The sequence below is a fragment of the Felis catus genome, chromosome E2 (assembly GCF_018350175.1).
Source record: "Felis catus isolate Fca126 chromosome E2, F.catus_Fca126_mat1.0, whole genome shotgun sequence".
NCBI classification, from domain to species: domain Eukaryota; kingdom Metazoa; phylum Chordata; class Mammalia; order Carnivora; family Felidae; genus Felis; species Felis catus.
Window position 1 is genome coordinate 55,160,250 of NC_058382.1, and position 27,955 is coordinate 55,188,204.

The window sequence follows — 27,955 nt, forward strand, 5'->3', positions numbered from 1 at the left end:
TGTTCCCCTGAAGGTAAACAATGAGACGAAGAAGACAGACAATTAAAAATATGAAAAAGCAACCTGGCATCTACTATGACCATCATCTCACACACCATGGGTATTTGAACCCCAAAGATACCGTAGGCGCACAAATCAGGTTAAAGGAGAGTTCTTTGACTTGAAGCATGTACTACATGTTCTTTCGTTGCTTGACCCCAGGGGACCAGAGAAAGCTCCAGCCAGGATTAGCATCTGTTTGGACAGAGGTTAGGAGCAAGGGCTCCAGGAGTGGCCTCCAAAACTTCTGCTTGCACACAGTGTCATTTCATCAGCAGGAGCTTGAACACGCTTCCCTATAACAGGCGGATTTTGTAAGAATAAATTGCACATATGTGCGGTTGTACTGATAGCTCATGCACATTATATAACAGGTACCAAGATACAAGTGCCAGAAAGATTGATGGAAATAAATATAAGGTGAAGTACTTAAAAAAAAAAAAAAAAGGCAAAGAAATTTAACCTAGAGTTAGCCATTATTTTTTGGAAATTGTCCCCATGATTCCAAGTGGCTGACATCATAACAAGTCTTTCAAAGATCTCTTTAGAAAACTGCAGTAAGTTGTCCGTGAACAGTAATTGGTACATTCCTGAGATGGGGCAGGGAAGGAAATGAATCTATGGATTTTTGAAGTTGGTAAATGTGACCCGTGACTTCAGATACACCATGTTCCCTCGGGGCAACATCCATAAGTTCACAAAATGCTCTAACTCAACAGTTTAGGAGCAAAACTGATGTGCTCTGACAGAGCTGTAGGTGACCGTAAAGCTGGCTGGAATCGCCAAGAAGACACTTGTGTCAAAGATGCACGTGAAAAGTTTGAATAACATGGATTCACAAAACCCAAGAATGGAAAAGTCATATTTCTAAAAAAAAAAAAAAAAAAAAAGTTACATCATACGGTTTGTGACTGCAAATAGGCATGTGCAGCTAAATTAATCAACTAAATACAGTAATTAGGCATTTGACTACGTCTTCCATACACTTAGTTTACAAAGTGAGCCATTAAAAAAACAAAAAAACAAAAAAAAAACTCTCGATGCACCTGGGTGGCTCAGTCGGTTGACTTCGGCTCAGGTCATGATCCCACAGTTTGTGGGTTCGAGCCCCGCGTCGGGCTGTGTGCTGACAGCTCGGAGCCTGAAGCCTGCTTCGGATTCTGTGTCTCCCCCTCTCTCTCTGCCCCTCCCCTGCTCACTGTCTGTCTTTCAAAAATAAACATTAAAAAAAAAAAATCTTCTCATTGGGAAATTGGGAGATCAATTTCCGGTTCTACGTTTCTTAAACTGTTTTGATCCTATCTGACAGATGGGGAGACTGAGGCCGACTGTATTTAAGTGGTTTGCCCAGGGTAGTAAGAGGTGCTGTGACACCAGCGCCGCCTCGGTGACGATTTCAAATTCGGCCGGGAACAGCCCACTCCAGGTAATTAAGAGGAGTTTGTTAAACGCACGGAGAACACCTGAATCCAGCAGGCGCTCCATAAATGCTACGCCGCCGCCTGCAAGCTCCCTCTCTCCGGCTCGCCGGTGGCCTGGGGCGGCTCGCTCCCTCTCCCCCGGCCGCGGAGGCACGGTCCCCGGCGCCGAGTCGGTGTCCGGGTGCGCGGCGGGGCGGGCGGGGCAGGGCCGCCGGGAGGCCGCGGGGGGCGGGCCGGGGCGCGGGGGGCGGCCCCCAGGAGTCACGTGGCGCGCGGCCGCGGCCGAAGCAGAAGTAGCAGCGCCCGCGTTGGAGGGCGCGCGCCGCAGGGAGTGCCCGGAGCCGGGACCCGCGGCCGGGGCTCGGCCAGGTGAGTGGCCGGGCCGGGCGGGAGCGCGCGCGGGCGCCCGGGGAGGGCGGGGGACGCGCGCGCCCGGACAGTCCGGCGCCGCGGCGGGCAGGAGCGGGGCGTGCCGTCGGGGGGCCCCCCAGCCCGCCGTGCCCGGGGCCCGGGCAGTGCGGGCGGGGGTCGGGGCCTGGCCGCCGGCCACTTCCTCACCGGGAACGGCGCCGCCTCGCCGGTCGGTGCCCGGGGACCGCCCCGGCTTTGAATGGGAACCCGGAGGATGCGGCGCGGCTGGCGGTCGGAGGGTCGCGCCGGCGTTGGCGTTCAAGGCTCCCGTGGCCGTGGGGTCGTGCGCCGCTTCCCGGCCGCGTCTGTGGCCGGGGCTCGCTGAGTCCGGGCGGCCGGGCGGGCCCCAGGCACTTCCCCGTATTGCACAGGTGGCTGTGGGTGGGTGGCTGGCGGCGCGATACCACGGAAGGCGCGGCCCTCACCCAGGAGAAACCGGGAGAGTTTGGGGGGGATCCGTGATTCCCTGTCCCACCCCACAACTGCGTGTGTGCATAATTATGTGTGCTCGTCTGTGCGTTTTCCTGGTTACGTTTTGGAGTCCCAACGAGGTCATCACCGCCATAGCGGAAGAATTCGAGGGGCAACCGCGTCTCATTTAGACTGGGGGGTTGGCGCCTGGATTCTTGCGGAGAACGGGGAGGGGCTCTCCTAGCACCCCGATCTCGAACTACGCGGAAAGAGTCTGGTGGGCTGAGGGGGGTGACGTGGCGCAAGGAAACAGGTGGCCTTGCTAATCACCTTAATTTGAATTGCAGTTCCAGCTGTGTGACCCTGGGCACGTTAAAGAACCTCTCTGAACTTCCTTACCCTGGATACTGGGGCTGCCCAAACGTACATTCCAGGGCTGTGGAAAATTGAGGCCTGTCTATGAAAAGGGTGCCTGGCTCGTGGTTGACCCTCTGGCTAAGGGCCCTGCCTAGGGCTTGGCCATTATCCTCAGCCACGCTTCTGCAGAGAGGGCTTTACCGATTTTGTAGCCCGTGCCAGGCCCAGCAGTTAGCCTGCTACCAAGGTGTGTACCAGCGCGGGGACGGTACTCCCTGAGGATTTCGTTGATGCCGAAATTGCCTAGTGCCGCTGCTGCCGCCCCCACCAACCCGTCCCCCCGCCCCACCTCTATCTCCCCCTCCTACACACCTTCCCCCTCCCCCCACCTTGAGCCCTTGAGGCTTCTCTACAAGAGGCAAAACGGGCACCCCACGAATAGCCCTTTGGCTGGGTGCAGTTGGTGGAAAATGGCCGGTAAGAAAATTTGAAAATACTTCTTAATTTGGAAAACAGCAAAACACAAGAAAAAGCTCATCCTTATGTTACCACTTAAGTTAAGAAAAAGTCAGGGAACCCCCCCTCCCCGCAAAGTAACCACTTTCCTTGGATTTATAAGCAGACAGCCTTTCAAAAAAAACGATTCTATGATGCTTACTGGTTTGCAACTCCCCCCCCCCCCCCCCATCCATTTCATGAATCTTTCTGGATCCAATTGCTTATAAATTTTCCCCATGGTTTCTGATAGTTACTGAGTAATCGTTGGTGTGCATGTCCCCTTATTTCTTTAAGGGACCTCTTTCCCAGTTGTTTTTTTTTTTTTCTTTTACAAATAATGCTTCTGCGAATATCTTTGTGTTTCCTTCTGCACACAGGTGACTGCTCCTCAAAGCGTACGCATGTTTTATGTTTTAATAGATGCTCACAGGTTGTCTCCTCAAAAAAAGAGAGTTGAGCTCATTCACACTTAGGTGCAGTGGCCGCCCCTCCAGTGAAAATGAGTTTCTGCAGGGTGGGTGTGAGATGGTGGGTGTGAGATGTGGCATCACCTTCCTTCCTTTCGGCTGCAGGAGAGGGGCAGCTACCTCTCAGGAATGTGTGCAGAGCTCAACAGAATTGTCCTGTGGGATTTTATACGAAATCCTTTATGGGCCTAACGTTTCTTCTGAGCTCAGGGAAGAGAAGAAAACTTCCCTGCTTCCTAGTCCTGGGTCCTTGTCTGCCGGAAGTTTATTTCAAGCATGGAAAGGACGTGGAAAGTAGAAATGGCAAAACCTCTTATTAAATCTCAGACACCGTAAGTCCTTTTGCAAAGTTACCCGGGGAGGATGAGAAACAGGAAAAAGGGATTTCAAGGCTATTTCTTTTTTTTTTTTTTTTCTTGAAAGCAGAAGAAAAATGGGAATTGTCCTTGCTGCCTGGTGCCTTCCTTTGGGGAGAAGGCCTGGGAGACCCCTTGCCTTAGCTGCTGAAGCATCAAACTCTGGGAGCCTGAGTCGGGAGCTGGCTGGATCTTGTTAAGTCCCAGGATGTTGTGGCCATGAGGGCCTGTTTCCAGTTCCTGGCGAGAGGCAACAGGGCAGACTTGATGTTTACAGTTGTGCCAGTCCACTGGGCTTCCGAGCTGGAAGTGACCAGAATCCGGGAATGTTTAAGTCCAAGCCCTTCTCAGAGCCAGAGTCAGAAAAAACTGAGGGCCCTGGTGGCTCCTGGCGGGCAGGTGTAATCAGAGGTGGAGGTGTGAAGGGGTGTGTTTCCTATTTATGCTTCGCCGCATGGTGGCCTGGAGCCCTGGGAGGGAGCTCCAGAGGCGCATGGCTGAGGGTGGTCAGCATGGTGAGAGCTGGGATCAGGTGCAAATCCTGCTCCTGCCACTTTCTAGCTGTGTGACCTTGGACAAGTCCTTTAACTTGAGAGGGATGAGGGGCTACCAAACTAGCTTGTTTCTAGCCAGATTCTGCCACGGGATTCTGAGTTCCACAAGACGGGTACTAACAGAGTCAGGGTGTGGGATTCAGAACAGGGTTCTGCCCTTGGTGCTGCCACATTTGTGTGTGACCTTGATTATGTAATTTCCCCTCTCAGGACTTGTGTTTTCACCTCTGGTATTTCTTATTGAGATAAACGAGATAAGCCAGGTATAGCAGGTGCTGGGACCTGGGAAAAAGCCAATAAACAGCTGGTTTACCAGGACGAGACTGGCCCCAGGCACCTGGTCTCCCTGTCCCCCCTCATGGCTTACAGGGTGATGGGGCAGGAGGCTCATTTTGGGTGGAGTTTGTGGCCTACTTGTCTTGCTGCTGGGCCTTTGCTTAAGGCTGTTCCTCTGATGAGAACACTATTCCCTTCTGCTTTACCTTTTGAAAAGATTGGATTCAGATCCCTTCCTCTCCCAGAAGCTTTCTCTGTCCTAAGTAGGGGTTGAGCTGACAGCTCTGCTTCTAAGTGGGCAGAGAGCAGGTGTAATTCATGAGTTGATCTCCAGCTGCCAGATACCTGTGGAGCTGCCTTTGGCTATGGGCGTGAGCTGGAGGGAAGAAGGGGGCAGAGGGCAAGGCCTGGGCCTCTCCCCACTCCCCCTCGCCTCATTTGCATGCCAGTCCCCAGCTCAGTTCCTGGCATAGGGTTGACACTCCACATGTTGAACAGCTGACTGGTGAATATTATGAGGCCCTGCTAAGTGCTGGGGGCTGTACATACATCGTAGCTTCCAGTCCTTCCAGTGCCCCTTGAGGCTGGTATTACCTCCATTTTAAGATGAGGGAACGGAGGCCCTGATTTTGAGTGGCTTGGCAGGAGGCCTCCAGAAGGCCCGCATGGCCCTGGCTGAACACCTGCCTCTCTACAGAGTAACAGCTGTGGGCTCCTGATCCTGTGGGATTTAGGGCGGGGGTGGTGGGTGGTGAATAATGAAGATGCACGGAAAAATTGATGGCGGTCGTAGCAATAGCAAAATCTGGGGAGCATTGACTTGTGTCATTGTTGTAAGGGCTCCAAGATCTCTCTACCTGGTTTAATCCAAGAACTTCCTCCGAGATTCTGTTATGTCTCCCCCTTCACAAGTGTGGAAGTACAGCATAGGGGTGGGGAGGGTCTGCCCCTAGAGAGCCTTCCATCTGATTCCCCTCTGCAGAGTGAGGGGTCAGGGCATGACTGCAGCCGGCTGCTCAGAGGGGGTGACATGATTTCATGTTGTTGGAAACAGGGCTTCTAGCTACTGGTCTGGACTGGACTGGAGGGGGCTGGGGCAGAAGAGGGAGACCAGGTGGGCGATTAGAATAATCCAGGTGTGAGATCCTGGGAGGAGCCCGTGACTGGGGAAGATGAATTGCATCTGCTGATGGATTGGACACAGGTGTGAATGCCACCAGACCCGGCTGGTTCCAGGATTTGGGGCCCAGCACCTCTCTGTGCGGGGGCATCAGTGCTGTTCGAGAACACCCGTGTGCTGAGCAGAAGGCCAGTGTCCTGCTGGTGGCATCGCAGTGAAGGCTTTCCTCACTGTCCCCACGACCCCATTTTAGAAGGGATGCGACCGAGGCTTTCAGAGGTTGTGCAGCCTGCCCAGGCCACACGGTCGGCCAAAATCCCCACCAGGACTTGAACTTTGAACTTGAGGCTGCTGGGCCCCGATGTTTTCTGTCTTTGTGGCTCCGTTTCCGTGCAGAGGTCTCCACAGACGCATTCTTGAAGTGGTTTAGTTAATAGTATTTTTTTCTCTTCTCAAGTTCACTTAGATGGGGAGGGAAATCTAGGCAGAAGAGAAGAGGATGCTGGGGGTGGGGAGTGGAGCCAGCCTGGACTGCTTTGGCTATTCAAATACTCTACAGCCTGGAAGAGTGTGGGAGGGCCGGGTTCCCTGCCAGGCTGGAGTGATTTGGTTATTCAAAGCCGGGATGACAGCTGAGTCATTGAGGTCAGAGGGGCTCCTCCCACACCTCCACGTGTATTTCAACCTCTGTGCGTCCTGTCTGCGCTGAGTGGTCCACGATTCCCCGCCTGGAGAATCTTCCAAAACCCCTCCTGTTGGGCGTGAGACAGGATTTTGGCCGTTAGTTAACGAATTCCTCCTCCCCAAACCCAATTCACTCCTTCATTCTGCCTTTCCAGCGTCCTGTTCCCTCACGCCTCCCACCGCGTCCTCTGCCGAAAATGACCGCCATGGTCAACATGGACACCCTTCCTGAATATGAGAAGAGTCAGATCAAGAGAACCCTGGAGCTGGGCACGGTGATGACCGTGTTCAGCTTTCGCAAGTCTACCCCGGAGCGGAGGACTGTCCAGGTGATCATGGAGACGCGGCAGGTGGCCTGGAGCAAGACGGCTGACAAGATTGAAGGCTTCTGTGAGTAGCCCTTCCTGCCTTCACTTACTCTTGTGCTTGTTGGTTTGGTGTCTTATTCTGGAAATGGAAGCGTGGCCGTTCTGACTGGGTCTCTGTTGGGGTTTAGAGTAGGTGGGGGAAGTTGAGCCAGAGAATCGTGGTGGGGGGGGAGCGGAGGAACGGAGGCCCCAGGGGCCAACTTGGAAATGACATTCAGATGGCTCACCTGGGCTGGCGGGGGTGTGCTCCCTGCCTGACCACATCGGGGTCCTTTTGGTTTCTTTTGCCGGTCAAGCGCCCTGCCCTGCTCTGCCCTCGTAAGGACCAAGTGACAGAACTGCAGGAATCCTGGCTTGGTAGGCAGATAGGCCTGTTTTGTTTTACTATGAACCACAGAACGAGAGGCCTTCGCTCTTCGCTCCGCGGGGACAGAGCGTGTCAGAATATTCTGGAGCTTTTAAATGAAGCTCCAGTCCTGGGAGGTGGTGTCTTCGTTCCCCACCCGCCTCAGATTGGGCAATTGGCTCAGTTCCTAAAGCTTCTAAGGCTGTTGTCAACAAACGGAGTGAGGAGACTTAAGCAATTTTCAGTTGCAGAGACTTGCTTTAATTGGCATTTTTTTGTATGGACTCTTTTTTTTTTTTAATGTCAATTGAAAAATTAAAATATGCTTGGAAAAATCAAACAATTCATAAATAAATGTCTCTCCTCCCCAGTCCCTCTCTGTGCCCCCGGGGTGGTCAAGCTCATTACCAAGTTCTTTTGTCTTCTAGAGTATTCTATGCTTGTGAAATGCGTGGGTCATGTTTTTTTCCAGGAATGGGTCCTTACTACTTAAACTTCTGCACTTTGATTTCTTTCTTTTTTTTTTAATTTTTTTTTTTTATGTTTTAAAGTTTATTTTTGAGAGAGAGAGAGAGACAGTGTGAGCTGGGGAGGGGCAGAGAGAGAGAAAGACAGAATCTAAAGCAGGCTCCAGGCTCCGAGCTGTCAGCACACAGCCGACGCGGGACTGGAACCCACGAACCGCGAGATCGTGACCTGAGTGGAAGTTGGATACTTACTAACTGAGCCACCCAAGCACCCTCAGATTTCTTTTTTTAATTTAAAGATCATTTGGAGGTGGGTTCTGATCATCCCACTGGTCTAACTGCTGCTTTCACAGCCTCGTAACATCTGGCTTCGTGAAATGGTCTGCCCCTCCCCCCCCCACGCCTACTCCAGATGGACAGTTGGGCGATTTCAAGTTTTTTGTTATCAGCTGCTGCAAATTTTTCTTTTTTTCTTTTTTCTTTTTATTTTCTTTTTTCTTCTTTTTTCTCCTTTTTCTGCAAAAACTCTATTGAGATAACTCACATACCATACAATTCACCCATTCAAAACGAACAGTGAAGTGGTTTTTAGTGTATTCATGCATCTGCACAACCAACCATGTTTCGAACCTTTGCAGTCACCTCGAAAGGAAAACCTGTTCCCTGTCGCCCTCACCCTCTTCCCCTGCCGTAAGCGACTGCGAGTCTCCTTCCCGTCTCCGTTGATTTCCCTGTTGGGGGCGCTTCCTGTAAGTGGGATTCTAGAATGTGAAGCCTTCTGTGTCTGGCTTCATTCCCTTAGCATGACGACCCTGAGGTTCATCCACGTTGTAGCGTGTCTGCGCTTCATTCCTTTGTCCAGTTGAATAATAATCCCTCGTGTGGATTTTCCACAATTTGTTCACTCATTGATGGACCTTTGGGCCGTCCCCACTTCATGGCTGCAGTGAATTGTGTCAGGAGCGTTTGTGTACAAGTTCTTGTGAGGGTGTGTGTCTTCATTCCTCTTGGGTCTGTGCCTAGGAGCATAGTTGTTGGGTCCTGTTTTGGTGACTCTGTGTAGCCTTTTTAGGAGCTGCCGGACTGTTTGCAAGGTGGCTGCAGCCTGTTACATTCCCACCAGCGGTGTGTGGGGGCTGTCTTTGCTCCTTTTATTCTTAGAGGGTATATCTGAAGGCTGACTTCCTTTGGGGGGAGTTTGGCAGCACCCCACAAAAGCCCATGAGGTAGGACGGTACCTGTTCCCAAGCCTTGATCTGTACCTCAGCGGGGTTCTGAACTTTGCCGTTCACAGGTCACCTCTGCTAGCTTGGCGTAGCTCTTCATTCGATGGCTCTTACCGTGAGTTCGATTAAACAGCTTTCCAAAAATTTTCTCCTGGCTTCGTAGCCAGGTATGTCTCCAGTGGCACAGAACCTGAGCCCTGTTTTGAAAACACCCGTGTGTTTAAGCAGCTGACTTTCCCCCCAGTTTTGCTTGCATTTGGCCACACTCCACCTCCCAAGTGGCCCAGAAACCTGTTGCAGCTGGGGTGGAGGTGGGGACCTGGGGAGTGTGCAACGGGCACTGCTGGTAAATGCAGGGTGCCATACTGAGAGTGCACAGTGGGTCCCAAGCCCGGCTGATCATTAGAAATCCACAGGGGGGCTTTTTTAAAATGTTTTTTTAATGTTTATTATTTATTTTTGAGAGAGAGTGCAGTGGGTGAAGAGGCAGAGAGAAGGAGGCACAGAATCTGAAGCAGGCTCCAGGCTCCGAGGTGTCAGCACAGAGCCCTTTGTGGGGCTTGAACCCACAAACCATGAGATCATGATCTGAGCCGAAGTTGGACGTTCAACTGACTGAGCGTGGGAGGCTTTTAAAAGTACAACCTACTGGAACGTTCTTGGGAAGCTCATTCTAAGGGGCACGAGACCAGATTTTGGCACCTGAAATCCACGTCTGTAGGTTTTCTTTCTGTTAACTAAACGCCGTTCTGCCCTCTCCCTCTCCCTGGAGAGGCTGAGGATGACTATCGTTCACTAGGTAGGTTGGGGCTCAGTATTTTAATAAGCTCCCCAGGGGCACCTGGGTGGCTCAGTCGGTTGAGCGTCTAACTCTTGGTCTTGGCTCAGGTCATGATCTCACAGTTTGTGGGATCAGACCCCGCATTGGGCTCTGTGCTGTGTGGAGCCTGCTTGGGATATTCTCGCTGCCTCTCCCCTGCTCCTGCTCTCTTTCTCTCTCTCAAAATACATAAACATTAAAAGAACCCCACCACAGGTGGTCCTGGTAACTAGCCAGGTTTGGTGTATGCTGCTCCAGAGATGACCACCTAACCTTCCTTTGTTCCGTATTTCAATGTCTTCTCTGCCAGGCACTGTCCTAGGTACTGAAGACATGGCTGTAACTAGATTCTAATCCACGTGGAGCTAACAGTGTTTCATTAGGAACAAGCAGCATGGGCTTTGACTTCAGCACCGTTTGAGAGGCTTTGCTGTGTGACCATGGGCAAGTTACATCTGCTTTCCAAAATTAAATTCTCTTAGGTCTAGAAAGGAAATGATATTGGTGTCCATAACCCTGCAGAATCATGGTTGGGAGTGAATACATGGGTTAATACATCAGAGGGGGGTCACCATGGTCACTAACAGGGGATTAGCCCACAACCAGTGGGAATTGCTGCTGCATTTTTGCAACTGCTGTTGCTGATGAGTGGCGTCCAGCTTGTCTGGGGTGGCAAAGTCTTGCCTGGGTGCTTGGACTTTTATTGGAGGTCAGCGGGAATCCACTGATGGCTTTCCAGAAGAGGGATGAGGTGATCACATTTGCATTTTGGAACCTGCTCGGCCAGTCCTGTGTGAGATGGATGTGTTTGTGGTAAAGGGACAGAAAAAGCCCGTTCTGGGATAGAGAGCTCAGGAATGGTGCTCCCTGACTGCTCAGAGCAAGCCTTCAGGTCCCTGATGGGAGACTCTCAGGGCCGTGGCTCTGGTGTGCTGTCAGAAGGGTGACCTCCTGAGGGGGATCTCCAAGCCGCAGCGTTCCTTCTGGGCTTCTGGTCAGCATGAACCTGCAGGTGACTGTGAGGTCTGCTGGCCAGCACGGGGGAGCTCAGGCATGTGGTTTGGGAGTACTTGGCGAGTGGTGTGTGACTTTTGGACATGGATCACACAGTCCCCCCCGGCCCCCCAGGCCTGGGTGACAGTAGGTACACATGGGTCCTGCTGTCTACAGCAGGGCACTCCTCCCCTGGCCCACTGGGAGCATTTGGCAATCCCTGGGTGATACTTTTAGCCATCATAACTGGGAGTGTTGTACTCCTGGCACCTAGTGGATCGAGGCCAGGGATACTGCTAAATAAACATCTTACAATGCCCAGGATAGCCTGCACCACAAATAATAATCCCGTACAAAGTGTCAGTGGTGTTGAGGTAGAGAAACCCTGGTCTCCCGTCACGCGTTGGTTTGCTTAGAGCCGGAATAGGGTTTCTCTTTGGACCCTGTCATGATGGAGCGATTTCATGTGTTCAGCCTGTATCTGCTGTCCTCTTGGGTTCTGGGCTGCGGGGGGAGAGGAGGAAGGATGGATCCCCTGCCCTGGCGGGGAGCAGACTTAGCAACCGGCCAGTGCAGGATCGTGTGATCAGTATCACAGTGAGGGTCTAGGCTGGGTACCCTGTGAGGAAGGAGGGTTCTTACTGGTCTGGGTGTAGAGGAGGGGGAATAGGTGGAGGCCTCTCCCGGAGGAGCTTCTTGGGTGGTGACTTAGAGGAGAGAATTGCTGGGTGGCCTGCAGGATGGCTGTCCTGAAGCAGGATCAGCAGGTGGCATTGAATATGAGCGAGTAGGTTTGTGGGTCAGAGATTTGGGCAGGGCTCAGCTGGGTGATTCTATTCTTTGTGACCTGGACTGAGGTCATTTGGTGATACTCAACTGGTATGTCACTTGGTCTGGAAGTTTCCAGAATCTTCACTCCCATGTCTGGGGCCTTGGTGGTGATGGGTGGAAGATGAGGCTTAGTTGGGATAAATGAGTGTCTATTGCTGCTGGACCCAGAGCAGTTGGGCTTACATGGTGCCTGGCATCCCCCAGAGGGTGTGTTCCAAGAGTCCCAGGCAGAAGCTGCTTAGTGTCAGGAGTCCCAGAGCATCACTCGCACCAGTTCAGGTCACTAAGGCCAACTCCGGTTCAAGGAATGGGGACTCCCCTCTTGAGGAGTGGTGGCATGCATGTCCAGGGTGGAAAGGAGCTGGTAGTGGCTGTCCACCTTGGAGCCAGTGAGTGCATTTGGACTCTGGATCCAGACCTATAGCTCAAGTCCCTGCTCTGCCACCTGCTAAGTATGTGATCTGAGCCACTCTGTGCCTCAGTTTACCTGTCAAAATGAGGTGATAGATCCTATTTAATATGAATTACATGAATTTTAAAAGAGGCAAGAATTAAGTGGACTTTATTTAATGTACTTTAAAAAAATAGATTTTAATGTTTATATTTGAGAGAGAAAGTGTGAGTGGGGGAGGTACAGAGAGAGAGGGAGAGAGAGGATCCAAAGCAGGCTCTGTGCTGACAGCAGAGAGCCTGATGTGGGGCTCGAATTCACAAACTGTGAGATCATGACCTGAGCTGAAGTTGGATGCTTAACCAACTGAGCCACCCAGGTGCCCCAGTGTGCTTTTTTAATACGTGGGAAATATTGCATAATTGAAATGGAACACAATAAAATAAAAAAAGAAACTGGTGGGGAGTCCCAAGCACTGGCTTCTTTTTTTTTTTTTAATAAGTATTTTTAAAAAATTTTTGATGTTTATTTTTGAGAGAGAGAAAGAGACAGAGCATGAGTGGGGGGAGAGGCAAAGAGAGGGAGACACAGAATCCAAAGCAGGCTCCAGGCTCTGAGCTGGCAGCACAGAGTCCGACACGGGGCTTGAACCACAAACCGCGAGATCATGACTTGAGCTAAAGTCAGATGCTTAACACACTGAGCCACCCAGGCGTGCCTCCCCTGCCAACGCCCCCAAGCCCTGGCTTCTAAAGAAGACTAGATCTTAAGCCACTCACCTCTTGGCTCTCAGTTTCCCTTTTACTTTCCAAGGGTGATGGTAAGATGCTGACCGGGCTTCCTTCCAACCCTGGCCTCCTGGAGATCCTTGGAATATAGGGAGGGAGCCCATGGGCCAGCTGGGAGATGCTGTGTGTGCGTTTTCTTCGCTTCCAGGGGCATCAGCTGAGTCTCCAGCTAGAAAGGAGCCCACTCGGGGGCCTTTCTGAGTTCACCCTTTAGGGCCCTGCTACATCTTCTGCATTTGGGGGGCCTGGAATGTGCCTCGGGAGCTGACGCAGGGCCACCTGTTTGTGGAGTCTGGATAGGGTTGGTGGGGCGATGGGCCGCCTTGGAGGGTGTGGACCATGGCCATCTCTACTGAATAGGCTCCTGTCCTGAAGTTTGCACGCATGTCTTCTCCATCTGCTTATTTTTGGCAAGGTACGGCTGCTGGTGAATGAGGGATTCTCAAAAATAGGAGCTGTTCTGTTTCCCTGGTTTGGGTCCTTGGCGTGGCCGCCTGGCGATGACGATGACGTTGTCGATGACGGGAGCCGCCTCTAACGAGTGCTGTCTGTGTACTGGTGCCTGTGTAAGCACATCACGTACAACAGCTCGTTAATTCTTCACAGTGACCCCGGGAAGCTCTGTTTATGAGGGCACGGAGTCCTGTGGAGACTAGGTGACGTGCCCACGGCCACACAGCCACGAACAGGCAGAGCTATAATTTGTATTCATGCTGTCTGCCTTCGGAGTCTCATATCTTCTTCCTGCTGTGTTCGTTTCTCTTCCTGGGTGATCTCTGATGTTTCAGTTCTGTGTGTGATGGAGAAGCATGTTGTTGGGGACCCAAGAACAGCAGTTCCACTCAAGTTCTCATTTTTACAATGGGAGGGAAATGCGTCATTCCTTATGTGTGCAGAGGACACGCTTGGCTGGGTGCTGGAGATGCCAGGAGGAAGAGGCCTCTTGAAGTGCCCTGGTTAGCAGGGAGACAGGCGTGCCGGGAGACCACACAGTGTGGACAGCTGCTGACAGAGCCAGGACCATTGAAACAGCGTGGTTCTTATCCCCACTAGTTCTGAAATCCATCTTGGGGCTTCGAAGCCGTTAAAAAAAATGATTATTTTTGCAAGTTGTTATCGAAATGTTTTTGAAAGAGTGGAGAAGTGGTTGTTTTTGTACCGGCATCATCCCCCGCCTGCAAAGAAATGCATTGTCTGAAAGCGGCCCCCACCCTCCTTCAGTCAAACATCCCATCAGAAAGGAGATTCAGCCAGTGCCCTCCGTGTCTGTAAACTTATTTATTTGTTGGTTTAGACGTGTGGTTATGGTTGACGATAGCAGGGACTTGAGAGTCTGAGTGCCTGGATCTCCTCCCAGCCCTGCCACCTCACTGGGGTGTGATCTTGGGCCACTTGTCACCTCTTTGTGCCTCTGTTTCCTCGCCTGTAAAAACAGTAATGAAAGAATGTCTTGCATCAGACTTCTGGGAGCCTTAACTGAAGTAATACAGAGGCAGTGCTCTCGACACTGCTGAGCACAGCAGAGGCAGGTTCTCAAGTATTGGCTGCTCTTGGCATCCTTGTCATGATCCTTGTCATTGTCCTCATCAAACATAAAGGGAAATGGTACTGGAGAAAGGATGAGATAAATATTAGAACTTCCATTTATACAGTGATTTTCCTTCCTGATCGCCTTCTGGCGTATATATTCTCCATGACAGAGACCGCTGGTACGAAAAACAGAACTGACCTTTTTATTCTTGACCTTGATTCCGACCTGCTTGGCTGCTGGACGGTTGAGGAATTGATTTCTGTGGTTGTTCATGGGTTGTTTTCTGTCCTGGATAACGATTACTTGTTGTTCTTAGGATTTGTTCCTTTGTTGATTTTAGCAAATACTCAAAGGACTGAGTGTGTGTTTGGTGTTAGACTTGTCACTGGGAATAAAGTGTCGAATAGGGCCACAGAGATGCATAAAGCAACTTACAGTTTCCTAGGACAGAAAAAGCCAAACTAATCATTCAAGCATTTGGGATTGTGATGGATGCTAGGAAGGTAAGAATCCAGGCACTGTGACAGAGTAGCCAGGGAAGAAGACTATTTTAGTAGAGTAGATCTCGGGGAAGCCTCTCTGTGGAGGTGATACTTGACCTGGACTTGATGGGTAAGCAGGAGGGAGCCATGGGAGGCTCTGTGGGGAGAGCAGTCCAGGCAGAGGACACCGCAGCAAAGCTTCTGTGTTAGTCAGGGGCGAAGTGCAGTGACAAAAGATGTCTTCATACAAGTTTCTCACCAAGTCCTGAAACAGTGGGATTGAGGGGTGGGGCTCTGCTGTGGGGTAGTTAGGTACCCTCTAAGACATCTGAGGCTGCCTCAGGATCCTCTGTGTCCAGCCAGCATGTGGGGGAAGAGGGAGAGTGGAGGATGCCTTAAGAGGTGTTGATGGCCTGGGCCTGCAAGGTGGAAGGTTCCCAACTTCCACTGACAAGGAATTGGCATGTGACGTGCTGCAAAGGTTGCTGGGAAATGTGACCAGCCTGTGTGCCGTTCAGAATGAGAAGTGGGTTTGATAGGCATCTTCCAGGCTCTTCGTGGCCCCTAATTGTGGAGGGGGCAGAGGTGGCTGTAGGAACCCAACTGATGGCTAGAGAACAGAATGATTGTAGGGACTTGGTGGGGGGGGGGCAGGTGGAGTTCTTGTAGGAATCCAAGAACATAGACAACTTTACCCGGTAAGTGGGCCTCATGGGAAGGGGGGATGGTGGCACTGAGGACTCTGCCATCTGTCTGACAAGAGCCGCAGACAGTGGCTTCTCTCCATGGTCGGGCCTCCTCGCCCCTGTTAAGCTTCCCTGCAGCCATGGTTGGGTCCTCCCCAGCAAAGCCGTTCTCCATCCTCACTCCTTGGGTGGCCTCCTCCGTGAAGCCTGTGGTTTCCCAGCCTCCCAAGAGTGGACTCCTGAGGGAGGCCTGTGATTGGCTGGGTCTTCTTGAGCCAGTGCATGGGGATTGGCTATTTCGAAGCCAGCATCCCCTCTTTGGTTTGGTAGTTGGCCTCTCCTGGTGGGGGGCATAGTCTGGAAGCTTCAGGACTTACGGGCAGGGGTGGGTCCCTGTAATGGGTTGAGTTGTGACCTCCCCCCCAATTTCCTGTATCAAAGCCCTAACCCCCTGTACCTCAGACCGTGAGCTTATTTGGAAATTGGATCTTTGTAGACATATTAGTTAAGGTGAGGTCATGCTGATGTCCGGTGGGGCCCTCATCCAATATAACCGTGTGCTGGAGGAGACACACAAGGAGAGAAGGTCCCGCCATGAGGGGCGCAGGCGTGGGAGTGCGGCCTTGACAAGTAGGGGACCACCAAGGTGGCCAGCAGTGCCGGAAGATGGGGGAGAGGCATGGAACAGATCATCTCCCCCAGCCCTCAGGTACCAACCCCGCCCACCCCGTGGTCTGGGGTTTCCAGCCTCCACAACTGTGAGGCAGTACATTTCTGTTTAGGCCACCCAGTCTGTGGTCCTTTGTTACGGCAGCCCTAGCAAATGAATACACTCCCCTTTAAATTTTTTTTTTAAGTCTATTTATTCTTGAGAGATAGAGACAGAGCGTGAGCTGGGGAGGGGCAGACAGAGAGGGAGACACAGAATCCTTTACAGGCTCCAAGCTCTGAGCTGTCAGCACAGAGACCGGCGCGGGGCTCGAACTCACGAACTGTGAGATCATGACCTGAGCCGAAGCCGGGCGCTTAACCGACTGAGCCACCCAGGCGCCCCACAAATACACTCCCCTTTAAAAGGGGACTGAACGGCAGTGGGGTGAGCACGGCCACTGAGGTGTCCATCTGGCCGCAGGTATTCTGGGCAAGGTGCAGTTGGCCGTGAAGGACTTGAGGGGCCCTGGCTTTCCTTCAACCGTCCTCTTCCTTCCTGGCTACATTCGTCTTGGCCATTGGCCTTGGATAATTGTGTGTACTGTGGCACCAGCCTGCTTAGGTTTGAATCCAGAGTCCATGGCTTTTTAGCTGTGTGGCCTTGGGCAAGAGACTTAACTGTCTGTGCTTCTGTTTCCTCATCTGTAAAATGGGAAGAATGGTAGTGCCTGCCTTAAAGAGTTGTTAGGAGGGTCAGATGTGCTCCCGTAGGAAACCACCTAGGTACCTGGGAAGGTTTGCTGTTGTTACTACCGCTCAGGCTTCTCTCCTGTCTCCTGCAAGTATATACCCTGAATTCTCTCCTCCCAGCAACCAAGCCTCCCCTTTGAAGGACGCTGTGCATGTCGAGTTAGTTGTGGTTGGTCCCTTTGGTGCTCCCAAGGCTGTGGGGTGTGGACATGGGTCTTTTTCATCCGGCTCTTGGGAAACTTGGTGTCCCAGCTCGGAGCTCCATCTGGGGCTGTTGGTGAGGACAGGAGAGGCAGCTGGAGTGTAGATACATCCCCCTGGGAGAAGCCAGGGAGCCGGGTGCAGGGAGCCTCTGTCCCTTGCATCTCTGTAAGCCCTGGGGTGGGTGTGTACCCCACTTTGTGTCGTTAGAGTCTCCTGAATAGTTGGTGCAAATCAGATCTCTTGTGGATGTCTAGGGAGGGAGCTGTTAAGAGCGATCGCTCAGTGATTGATTTTAGGAAGAAACTCCTCCCCACTGCCTGCCACCCAGTGGATCTTAGAGATAAGCGTGCATTGTCACATAGCAGGGTAGCAGAGTGACAGGTCTTGTTTTGTCTTGGAAGAGACTGAAGTGCTGTGCATTTTGCATTTGAAGCTAGAAATCCTGGTGGTGGCTTTTCCTGCCGCCCGGCAATGCTTGACTTGGAGCCAGGCCCTCCGCGGTCCTTCACCCCAGAATGTGGGCTCCGGGAGGCAGGGGCAGGTCCGTTCAGCTTTCCAGTGTGGGATCCCCAGCACCTTGCCCGGGGTGAACGGTGGACACATGGGGGAAAGGACCTCGATGCCCCCCCCTGCAGTCTGTACTCCCCCTTTTCTCCCCAGAGATGGCAGTATCTTGGGTTAAGGTAGAGCATCTCCGTGACAACTTCCTTTTGAACCACACACACAGCCCTGAGCTTATTGGCAGCATGACGCTGAGCACCCCAGGCCCCCTTGTGCCTCAGGCTTCTCAAGTGAGAGCTGGGATGATGGCAGAGTTTGCTGGTGGGTTCGGTGCAAGGATTAAATTTGTAAATGCACGTAATCGCCTGGTCTGTACTTGACCGGGGTGCCTCGTGCTCATGCTGCCCTGATGGCTCGTCATTGCCTGCATTTGTGTGTTCTGGGAAGTGTTCGAGGGGCTGTGGTGTGGCCCCTACACGCAGACGGACTTTTAGGGTTAAGGTCCCTTGGGTTCGAGCCTTGGGCAGGCCAGCGTGTCCGCCCCTTGCCTCTGTCCTTGGAGGCTGGGGTAGTCTGACCTTGGAGAAGAGGAGTGTCAACAGGGCCGTGGTGTTTTGGAAACAGCAACAGTGATGATGCCAGTTCCAGCACGGCCGGAAGAAGCTTTCACCTGACCCAAGCTGCAGTCACAGCCAAGGGCGGGAGTGGGCTTGGGGGCCGGGGTGAGGTGTCTAGTGTGTGAAGGATTCTGTTTCAAGGAGGGAGAACATGGCACTTTGTAATTTGTAGAAGGGAGACTGGCAAAGTTAGTGTCCGCACAGCGGGAGAGAGACAGGAAGAGAAGGCCCTGTGGGGCTCATGGTGGGGGCGGGGTGTGATGTCAGCCTTTGCGGGTGAGGGCCTGGGGCCTGGCTGGAGGAGGGCCTGTGTCCCTGGGGAGCTAAGAAGGACCCAAACAGGGGTGGCCAAGCGTGAACGGCCAGTTCCCTATTGAAGACAGCTCTGAGCTGATCTCCTCTGACCTGCGTTTGCCCTGATTAATTCTGACTTCGTTTTCCTTGAAGAAGTAACATATATTCATTAGCAGAAACATGTTTTTTAAAGTTTATTTATTGGGGGGGGGGAGGGGCAGAGAGAGAGGGAGAAAGAGAATTCTAAGCAGGCTCCATACTGCCAGCGCAGAGCCCAATGTGGAGCTCGAACCCGCAGCAGTGAGATCATGACCTGAGCTGAAGCCAAGCGTCGGGTGCTTAACTGACTGAGCCACACAGGCCCCCCAGCAGACATATTTTTAACGATAACTGGGTGAGGGTAACAGCCCCTTCCCCCCTGACCAGAGGCATGTGTGTTAAAAGTTGGTCTACACACTTCTGTTTTTTTTTGTTCGTTTGTTTTTGCAAGACATAAATGATTTTTATAAAATGCAATATTCTAGCACCGTGCCTTTTCCATTTAGTGCTACATTGGGACCACTTAAAAAAATTTTTTAATGTTTGTTTTTCAGAGAGAGAGAGAAAGAGAGACAGGGAGTGAGCAGGAGAGGGGCAGAGAGAGAGGGAGACCGAGAATCTGAAACAGGCTCCAGGCTCTGAGCTATCAGCACAGAGCCCGATGTGGGGCTCAAACTCACAAACTGTGAGATCATGACCTGAGCGGAAGTTGGATGCTTAACCGACTGAGCCACCCGGGCACCCCATGGGACCACTTCTTGTTATAAGCTGTCCTCTTAAGGCCTGACAGCCTGGGTTCAAATCTTGGCCCTGTCACTTAAAATGTTGGTGACCATGGACAAGTTAGCCTCCCGTTGTATAGATCCCATCTATAGAGTGGGATCACAGTAGTGCCTTCCTTAGAGGATTCTCATGGGGATTAGGTGAACATGTTGCACACTTTGGGATAGTGCCTCACAAGTATCCCAGAGCACTCAATAACACCATCACTGGTGATGGTGGGGGTGGTGATTATTATTTCGGTGCACTCTGGTAAGTAGAACAAAGTCCCCGGCCCAAGAGGTTCCCATCGTAATCTCTAGAATTGGTGACTAGGTTCTCCTCTATGGCAGAAGGCTCTCTACAGATGTGATTAACTTGATCTTGAGACGGGTAGATTATTCTGGATTATGGATGGGGGAGTGGTGTTATCACAGTGGTTGTTATCAGTGAAAGAGGGAGGAGGGTCAGAGTCTGAGAAGGAGATGTGATGACAGAGCAGAGGGCAGAGAGGTGAAATGAGTGGCTTTGAAGTTGGAAGGGGTCCACAAGCCAAGGGATGCAAGCCGTCTCCAGAAGCTGGAAAAGGCACAGGAGCAGATTCTCCCGTAGAGCCCTCGGAAGGAAGGGATCCTTTCTGACACCTTGGTTTCAGCCCAGGGAGACCCATTCTGCTCACCTGCAAAGCAGTAAGATCATGTGTGTTGTCTTAACTCCCTGAGTTTGTGGTTAATTTGTTACAGCAGCCACTGGAAATGACTATAGCCTCCTATCCAACTTAGGCAAATCATAATATTTGCTTTGGATCTTGGTTTTTAAGAAGAGAGTGCATATAGCTAAGTCCTCACCTATACGCCTTCCTCCCTAGGGAAGCCAGGATGTCACTTTGATAATTACTCCCGTGCATTTTCTAACACTGTGAAAACTTGCGTCTTTAATTAGCGTACAGTCTCTTGTTAGGCATCCATATTGATATCAGTGGCTTTCTTTTAACTGCATTTAGGTTTCATTCCATAAGGGCCCCTGATAGGACACCTGTTCTTTTGATGATGGTAATTTAGGTTATTTCCTATGGTGGAAATCTTTCTGAGCATATGCCTTCTGTTTTGTTATAACTGGTTGTAGCTTTTGCCCTTTATCTTTTATTTTTAATTTTTTAATCCGTTTTATATTTTTGGGTATCATGTAGCTTATTAGTTTGCTATGTCTAACATTGATCCTGGGAGTATTTTTATTGCTAACTCTTAGGCACATCCCTGGTAATTTCCATAGGATGAATTGCTAGAAGAATTTCTGGGAGGAAGGAAAGGCTGTGTCCTGGGCTGTGGGTGCAGTGGTCCCCAGAAAGGCCGTGCCGACTTGTAACCACCCCCCCCCCCTTGCTAGCATCTGGGCATCTGTCAGCTTTTATATCTTTGGCAGATGTTAAATTCACAGGCAGTGAAAGGTCTTGTGAGCATTGTGGTTCCTCTTCCTCGTTTGGTAGTTGTTCTGTCCCAGGATGTGAAACCAGAAGCACGACTCCTCTTTTGGCTGAAGACCGTGGATCTCACTGTGGCATCAACGTGACCGATTGGGGGGCACCTGGGGGGGGCACCTGGGTGGCTCAGTTGGTTGAGTGTCCGACTTTGGCTCAGGTCCTCATCTCACGGTTCATGAATCTGAGCCCCATGTCAGGCTCTCTGCTGTCAGCGCAGAGCCCGCTTTGGATCCTCCCTACTCTCTCTCCCCCTCTTCTCTCTCTCTCTCTCTCTCTCTCTCTCTCTCTCTCTCTCTCTCTCAAAAATAAACATTAAAAACAAAAAACCTGAGCAATTGGGATGGTGGTAGGAAAACGTATGAACCCATACTGTGGGCCAAGGCCTCTGATAGGTCCCCACTTAACCCACCCAGCAACCCCGTGAGGTTGATATTTTCCTGATCTGCTGGATGAGAAGTTTGACGTCGAGGCAAGTCTAGTAACGTCTAAGGTTGGCAGCCTGGATATACTTCCAGTTATTCTGATGGCTCAGCTCATTTGTGTGTCAGGCTGTCTCCAGGGAGGAGTTGGGTGTCCTTTTCCTTTCTTGAGAGGGAGGCCTTGCATGACCTTTCATTTTGTAATTGCTTCCAAAAATCTGCGTAGGGTTGCCCCAGAGTGGTCCGCAGGGAAGGGGCTGGATTCTAGTTCCCCGAGGCAGGGAGCGTCTTGTCTGTCTCTGCACTTGTAACGCCAGGAGTTTCCAGTAGGCGCTCAATAAATGTACGCTGCTGAGCCACCACCTTTTCTTTCCTTGTAAAGGAGCAATCTACTGTCTGTTTCTATATTCGCCTTCTCTGGACGTTTCATAGAAGTGGAATCCTAATATGTAGATTTTTGTGTCTGACTTCTTTCTTTTTTTTTTTTTAAGTTTTTTTTTTAAGAGAGAGACAGACCGAGAGACAGAGTGCAAGTGGGGGAGGCGCAGAGAGAGAGAGGGAGACACAGAACCTGAAGCAGGCTCCAGGCTCTGAGCTGTCAGCACAGAGCCTGGCGTGCGGCTTGAACTCAACCGAGAGATCGTGACCTGAGCTGAAGTCGGACGCTTAACCGACTGAGCCATCCAGTCGCCCCAACGTCTGACTTCTTTCACTTAACATATGTTAAGGCTCGTCCACATTGCAGTGTCTATGAGTGATCGATTCCTTTTTTATGGCTGAGTAGTGTTTCATTGTTAGGAGAGACCACATTTTGTGTATCCATTTCATTACTCGATGGACCTTCAAGATGTTCCCACTTTCTGGCTGGATGAGGAATGCTGCTGTGAGCATTTGTGGACAGATTTTTGTGGAAATAAGTTGCCCTTCTTTGTGTATGTACCTAAGAGGGGACTTGCTGGGTCCCTTGTAACTCTGTATTGACTTGTTTGAGGGCCTGCCAGGCTGTTTACCACAGTGGCTGAGCCATTCGACATTCCCACCAGTTTGTCCACACCCTCGCCAACTCTTGTTACTGTCTGAGTTTTTGACGATAGCCATCCTAGTGGGGGTGAAGTCCTATCTCTTTGTGGTCCTGATTAGCATTTCCCTGATGGATCCTTGTTCTATTTTAAATAAAACTCCTTACACGGTTTTTGGTTGATGCAGTGTTTTTCCATCAAACACTTAGTTTCTGTGGCAGCATCCACTCGTACTTTGACTCTCCTGGGTCCGGCGCTGACACCTGGGTGCTTCCCATGGGGGAGCAAGTAAGGAAACTCAGGTTAGCGAGGAGCACACAGGTATGAGTGCTGATCATTGGGGATGTGATTCCTGGCTCGAGTCCAGAACTATAACTTTTAAACATCGACTTTTGGGGGACAAAAGGACCATTTTAGCCTAAGTCTCCATAGTAAATGTTCAAGATCACCTGGATGCTGTGGGTGAGATGTGGCATAGATTTTCCCTCATTTAAAGGTTGAATGCCTTGGCTCAGGGTGTCCTCTTTCCTTCTGACTTCCCAACTGGCCACTTGAGCCTCTTGGCCTGCTGTTTGGCCAGTGGCCACCCCCTACGGGGAAATGGAATTGGGAGGCACTACTGGCATAGGAATTACTGCCCTTGCTGAACACTGTAAGCACGTGTGTGTCTGTGTGATCATGTGTATGGATATCCACGTATAGTCTGCAGTCATCACACGAAGCCCGTGACTTATGCCTTTGTGCCGGTGAAGTAAGTGAGCTTGGGTGACTGGCCCAAGGTTACCAAGCTTTTTAGAGGAACAGCATAGGGCCAGTTTCCCCCATCACCAGGTGCTATAAAAACTTACAAGCCACAGACTGGGAGAAAATGTTTGCAAAACACATGGCTGATAAAGGGCTTGTTTCCAAAATATACAAAGAACTCTCAAAAACACAACAATAAGGGGACACCTGAATGGTTCAGTTGGTTGAGCATTGGACTCTTGATTTTGACTCAGGTCTTGACCTCATGGTTTGTGAGATCGAGCCCCATGTTGGACTCTGTGCTGACTTGGGATTCTCCTTCTGCCCCTCCCCCATACTCTCTCATGCTCGCTCGCAATATATAAACATTAAAAAAAAAAAAAAACCCACAACAGTAAGAAAACAAAAAAACCCAATTAAAAAGTGAGCAAAAGATCTGAGCAGATATTTTATTTGCTCTCCCCCCATCCCACCCACCTCTCCATTCTGTAGCTGAACTGGGCTACTTCTAGACCAGTGCTGTGCAAAAGAAAAATGTGAACTGCCAATGCCAACCATGTGTATAGCTTTAGTATTATTATTATTTAAAAGTTTATTTTTGAAAAAGAGAATGCGAGAGGGAAGGGGCAGAGAGAGAGAGGGAGACACAGAATCCGAAGCAGGCTCCACGCTCTGAGCTGTCAGCGCAGAGCCTGATTTGGCTCAGGTCATGATCTCGTGGTTTGTGGGTTTGAGCCCCAAAGTCGGAAGCTTAACTTACTGAGCCACCCAGGTGCCCCTATAGTTTTAAATTCCCAGTCACCACATTAAAAAAGGTATGGAGAAAAAAGAGAGGTGAAAATAATTTTATTATATTTATGTAACTGTGTGTATCTAAAGTATTTCAACATGGGCATGATATAATTATTACATGTAATATATTACATTTTTGTTTTTGGTCTGAGTTTTCAAAATCCAGTGTGTATTTGATTCCTACAGAACATCTCCGTTTGGACCAGTTCATTTTTGCCTGCTCAATAGCCACATCTGGCCGTTGCTGCTATATCGGACAGCATAGCTCTGGAATATACCTCCTCCTTCCTTTTTTGCATTACCCACTTCCTTTATAATCCCCACACTCTTCCTTCTCCCCCGAGAAACATAAGTGTTGTCCATGTGGCAGCTGCCATGGTGATCGTGATGGCAAATCCATATCTTGCTTCGTGAGGACAGGTGGCTTCATCTTCCCCACAGACACCGAACACGTGGGATCACGTGTGTCTGCTGGTTTTGCCATCTGCCCGGGCGTCTGTCCTAGATTTAGATGTGACACCTGATCGCGGGGCCAGAGGCTTCCGCAAATTACTGGGTAGCCCCGGTAGAACGTTCCTCTGGGCGTGGCCTGCGTGCTGGGTGGCACTGATCAGCCTGCTGACTGGGGAGTACGCAGGCACAAGCCTTTCCCCTCCGGCTGCTGATTTCCCAGTCGTCTGTCCCTCCCCTGTCCCGACTGGAGAGAGTGTATCTGACGGCCCAGTTACCACTGCCCAGCGCTCAAGTCAGGGTCTTCTGGCTGGTGGGGTCAGAAGCTGCCTTCCTGGAACGTGTGGCTGAGAAGAAGGCTCTATAACTCACGGAATCCAAGGGGCCAGGGCCTTGAGGAGCAGGAGCCTGAACCGCCTCTGGCATTCATCTTTCCTCGGCCCGCCGAATTTCCTTTCTGTGTCCTTGCACAGACCTCATCTGTAGAGCAGATCGTGTGGCCCAGGGTGCTGCTTTCTCTCAGCATTCACAGTTGGTCCTCTGTGTTTGTGGATCCTATAGTCCCAAATTTGCCTCCTCCCTAAAATTTATTTGTAACCCCTGAACCAAATCTTGTGCACTTTGGTAGTACTTTGTAGACATGGAGGGAAAATTTTTGAGTCACCCGACATGCGTGTTCCTAGTTGGCTTCCTTCTTGTGTCCACTCTTAAACTTTTTTTAATGTTATTTTTATTTTTGAGATCGTGAGCAGGGGTGGGGCAGAGAGAGGGGGAGACAGAATCCCAAGCAGGCTTCATGCTGTCGGCACAGCACGACACCGTGATATCATGACCTGAGCCAAAACCAAGAGTCGGATGCTTAACTGACGGGGCCACCCAGGCGTCCTGCTCTTAAACTGGTAATAATTGTCCTTTTCTCAGACAGCTGCGTGCCATCTTATTCTCAGTTTGGGGCTTTTGGGGGTGTTTTTGTTGTTTACAGTACCCCCCAAGGGCAGTCTGGTGTTCCCAAGCACAAGAAGGCTGTGATACGACTTACGGAGAAATTACTAGGTGTTAGATTAAGCTTTGTTCAGGCATGAATTGGACACAGTGCTGTTGTGAGTTCAGTGTTAATGAATCAATGATCTATACATATTAAAAAACATTTTTTTTAATATTTATTATTTTTTTTTTAAATTTTTTTTTCAATAATATTTATTATTTTTGAGAGAGAATGAGCACGAGAGGGAGACACAGAACCTGAAGCACGTTCCAGGCTCCAGGCTGTCAGCACAGAGCCCGGTGCGGGGCTCAAACTCATGAACGATGAGATGATGCCTCAAGCTGAAGTTGGCCACTTAACCAACTGAGCCACCCAGGCACCCCTCAATGATATATATTAAGTAAGGTGTCTTTAAACAAAAACACACGAGAAACAAGGTTACGTATTGAACATTTCATAAAAACATCATGACCAGAGGCTTGATCGTATTTCCTCAAAAGCACTGGTTCGATGTTTGCTAATTCTTTTTTTTTCCTTTTTTAATGTTTGTTTTCAGAGAGAGAGAGTGCACGAGAGGGGGGTGGGTGGAGAGAGAATCTTAAACTCCACCCTCAGCACAGAGCCTGATGCAGGGCTCGATCTCACTACTGTGAGATCATGACCTGAGCCAATATCAAAAGTCAGATGTTCAACCAACTGAGCCATCCAGGCGCCCCAAGTATTTTCTAATTCAATGTTGATGGTGACTTTACAGAATATAACCACCATGAATGATAGACTGTATGTCAATCCATGGGGGAGACTCGGGTTCTGCTTTTGTGAGGTGCCCACCACTTGGACCAGGGATGTGAATTCTAGAAGAACAAGATCAGATCTAGCCAGAAGACAGGTGGGAGAGTGTGCATCTGGCTTCCTCTTCAGGCTTGAGAGACAGTCTCCTGCCACAAAAGCCACATATTGGAAGTCTCATGGTGAAACACACAACCCAAAGTCCTGCTTCCAGAACTTTCCACCTACTCTTCCACAGTCCCAGGAGGTGCCAGACCTCAGGTTTGAGAGTGAAGAAGGTTGTTTCTTTAGCATTAGCCTCTTCTACTGCAAAGTAGTAAAGGCTTTTTGGGGAGCTGGTGTTGGAGGTGTGTGGTCAGGAGAACACATCAGGCTGTACCTATCAGACTGGTCACACGCAGGGGCCACTAACTGGTCACCTCTTTGCATTCATTTGTCATTGCTTCATTCATCCCCCCCGTTCATTCATTTAGTAACCTTATCGAGAAACCAAGGGCAGTTGTTGAGAAAAATGGACATGATCTTTAATTTCATGGACAGTGCTGGGGAGGGGCAAACATAGGTTAAATATGGACGTGAATGCATTTATAACAAAAACGAAGGTGAGTTTTCCTGCTCCCTGAGTGCTCTGGGAGGTTTTGTACCTGATGGGAGCCCAGTAAACGGCCACCAGACTGATCTAGCAGTAGGGCTTTGCAGACTGCTGGCATGCTTTGTGGCTCAGAGCTGCATCTGACCTGTGTCCCCGAGGGCAAGGGTCTGCATTCCTGGTGGCGATCCTGCGGTGGTTGATGTGCTGTGGAGGTCACGTGACATGGCACGTGAGAGCAGGTTGGATTTGGACGAGCCTGGGCTTGACTGACGGCTGTGCTGCTCTGTATCAGACGTCCCGTTTGAGTATTTGTATCTGTAATAACGGACACAGCGTTGGCGTCTACCTTGTGTGTTGGTGGGCAGCATAGACACTGGTATGTGAGGTCTTGAGCTCGGGCTTAATTGAGTGCTTTTGTGGGCGGTATCAGCATTAGGGGATGGCTTTGCTGACTGGGCGTCCAGGGCTTGTGAACAGGAAGGGCTTTCCCGATGTCAGTCTCCTTCGGAGAAGTGGATGCCTGGAAGCCAGTTTGGGATGGTGCTTTAATTACCTATTGCCGTATAACAAACCGTGTCATGACACAGGGCTTGAAACAGTAATTCTGTGGGTCGGGAATGTGGGCAGGGCTCAGCTGGGTGATGGGTGATGGGTCCTATGCGGTGTTGGCTCGAGTCCTCGAGTCCAGCCAGTTCAGCTGATGGCTGGGCGGGAATTTCCACCAAGGCTCTCCTCCCTTGTCTGCCCCTTGGTGCTCCTTCTGGCAGCCTCTTTCTGCCTCCCTCCACATGGCTAGTTTGGGGTTGAAACTGGCACAGTGTGACTTGTACTTTCTTTTGGTCAAAGCACATCATAAGGCCAGCCCAGCCTCAAGGGTGGGGAGGCAGATTCCATCCCCTAATGGCAAGAATGGTGAAGAATTAGTGGCCAACTTGGGTCCACCAGTGACAGAGACCATGGTAGCCAGAGGCATCTCTCAGCCTCTCTGGGTCTTGAGCTTGGATGTATCCAGAGGTCTAGAAAACAGCTCTGGTAGAGGGTCCCCTCCACAAAGACAGAGGGAAGGGATGGGGAACCCAGGCCAGGGTCTATGTGCTTATGCCAAACTTTGGGGCTGGAACACAAAGTGGTGGGAGGAACGGGGTCAGATCCAGGGATGGAAGTTCTCTCTGCTGTTGGTTTTCTGTCCACTGTTGGTTCCCCTGAGTGGAAAATCAAGTCTTCTGAGGGGACCTGCTTGTTTTAGCGGAGACAGGTAATGGGGATATAGTCTTCAAGGGAGAGCATTTAGGAGTGAGAGTCTTGTTTCGGGATCAACAAGGCGGGGGGTGTAGCAGGAATTGCCCT

General features: G+C 50.8%; 1 protein-coding gene across 5 annotated transcripts in view; it reads left to right on the plus strand.

Annotated features, from left to right (window-relative positions):
• Nucleotides 1–27,955, plus strand: part of PLCG2 (phospholipase C gamma 2) — a 187,636-nt gene that overhangs the window by 35,126 nt on the left and 124,555 nt on the right. The window contains exons 1-2 of one of the 5 annotated variants that reach the window (XM_023245864.2): nt 1,715–1,829; nt 6,750–6,984. In XM_023245864.2, coding sequence (XP_023101632.1) covers nt 6,792–6,984 — 193 coding nt within the window. In that variant the 5' untranslated portion in view covers nt 1,715–1,829; nt 6,750–6,791. Of the gene's footprint in view, nt 1–1,714; nt 1,830–1,965; nt 2,243–2,354; nt 2,887–6,749; nt 6,985–25,939; nt 26,985–27,955 lie in introns of those variants that run through there. The other 4 variants (XM_019820120.3, XM_019820121.3, XM_045046652.1 and 1 more) reach the window with 4 other exon arrangements.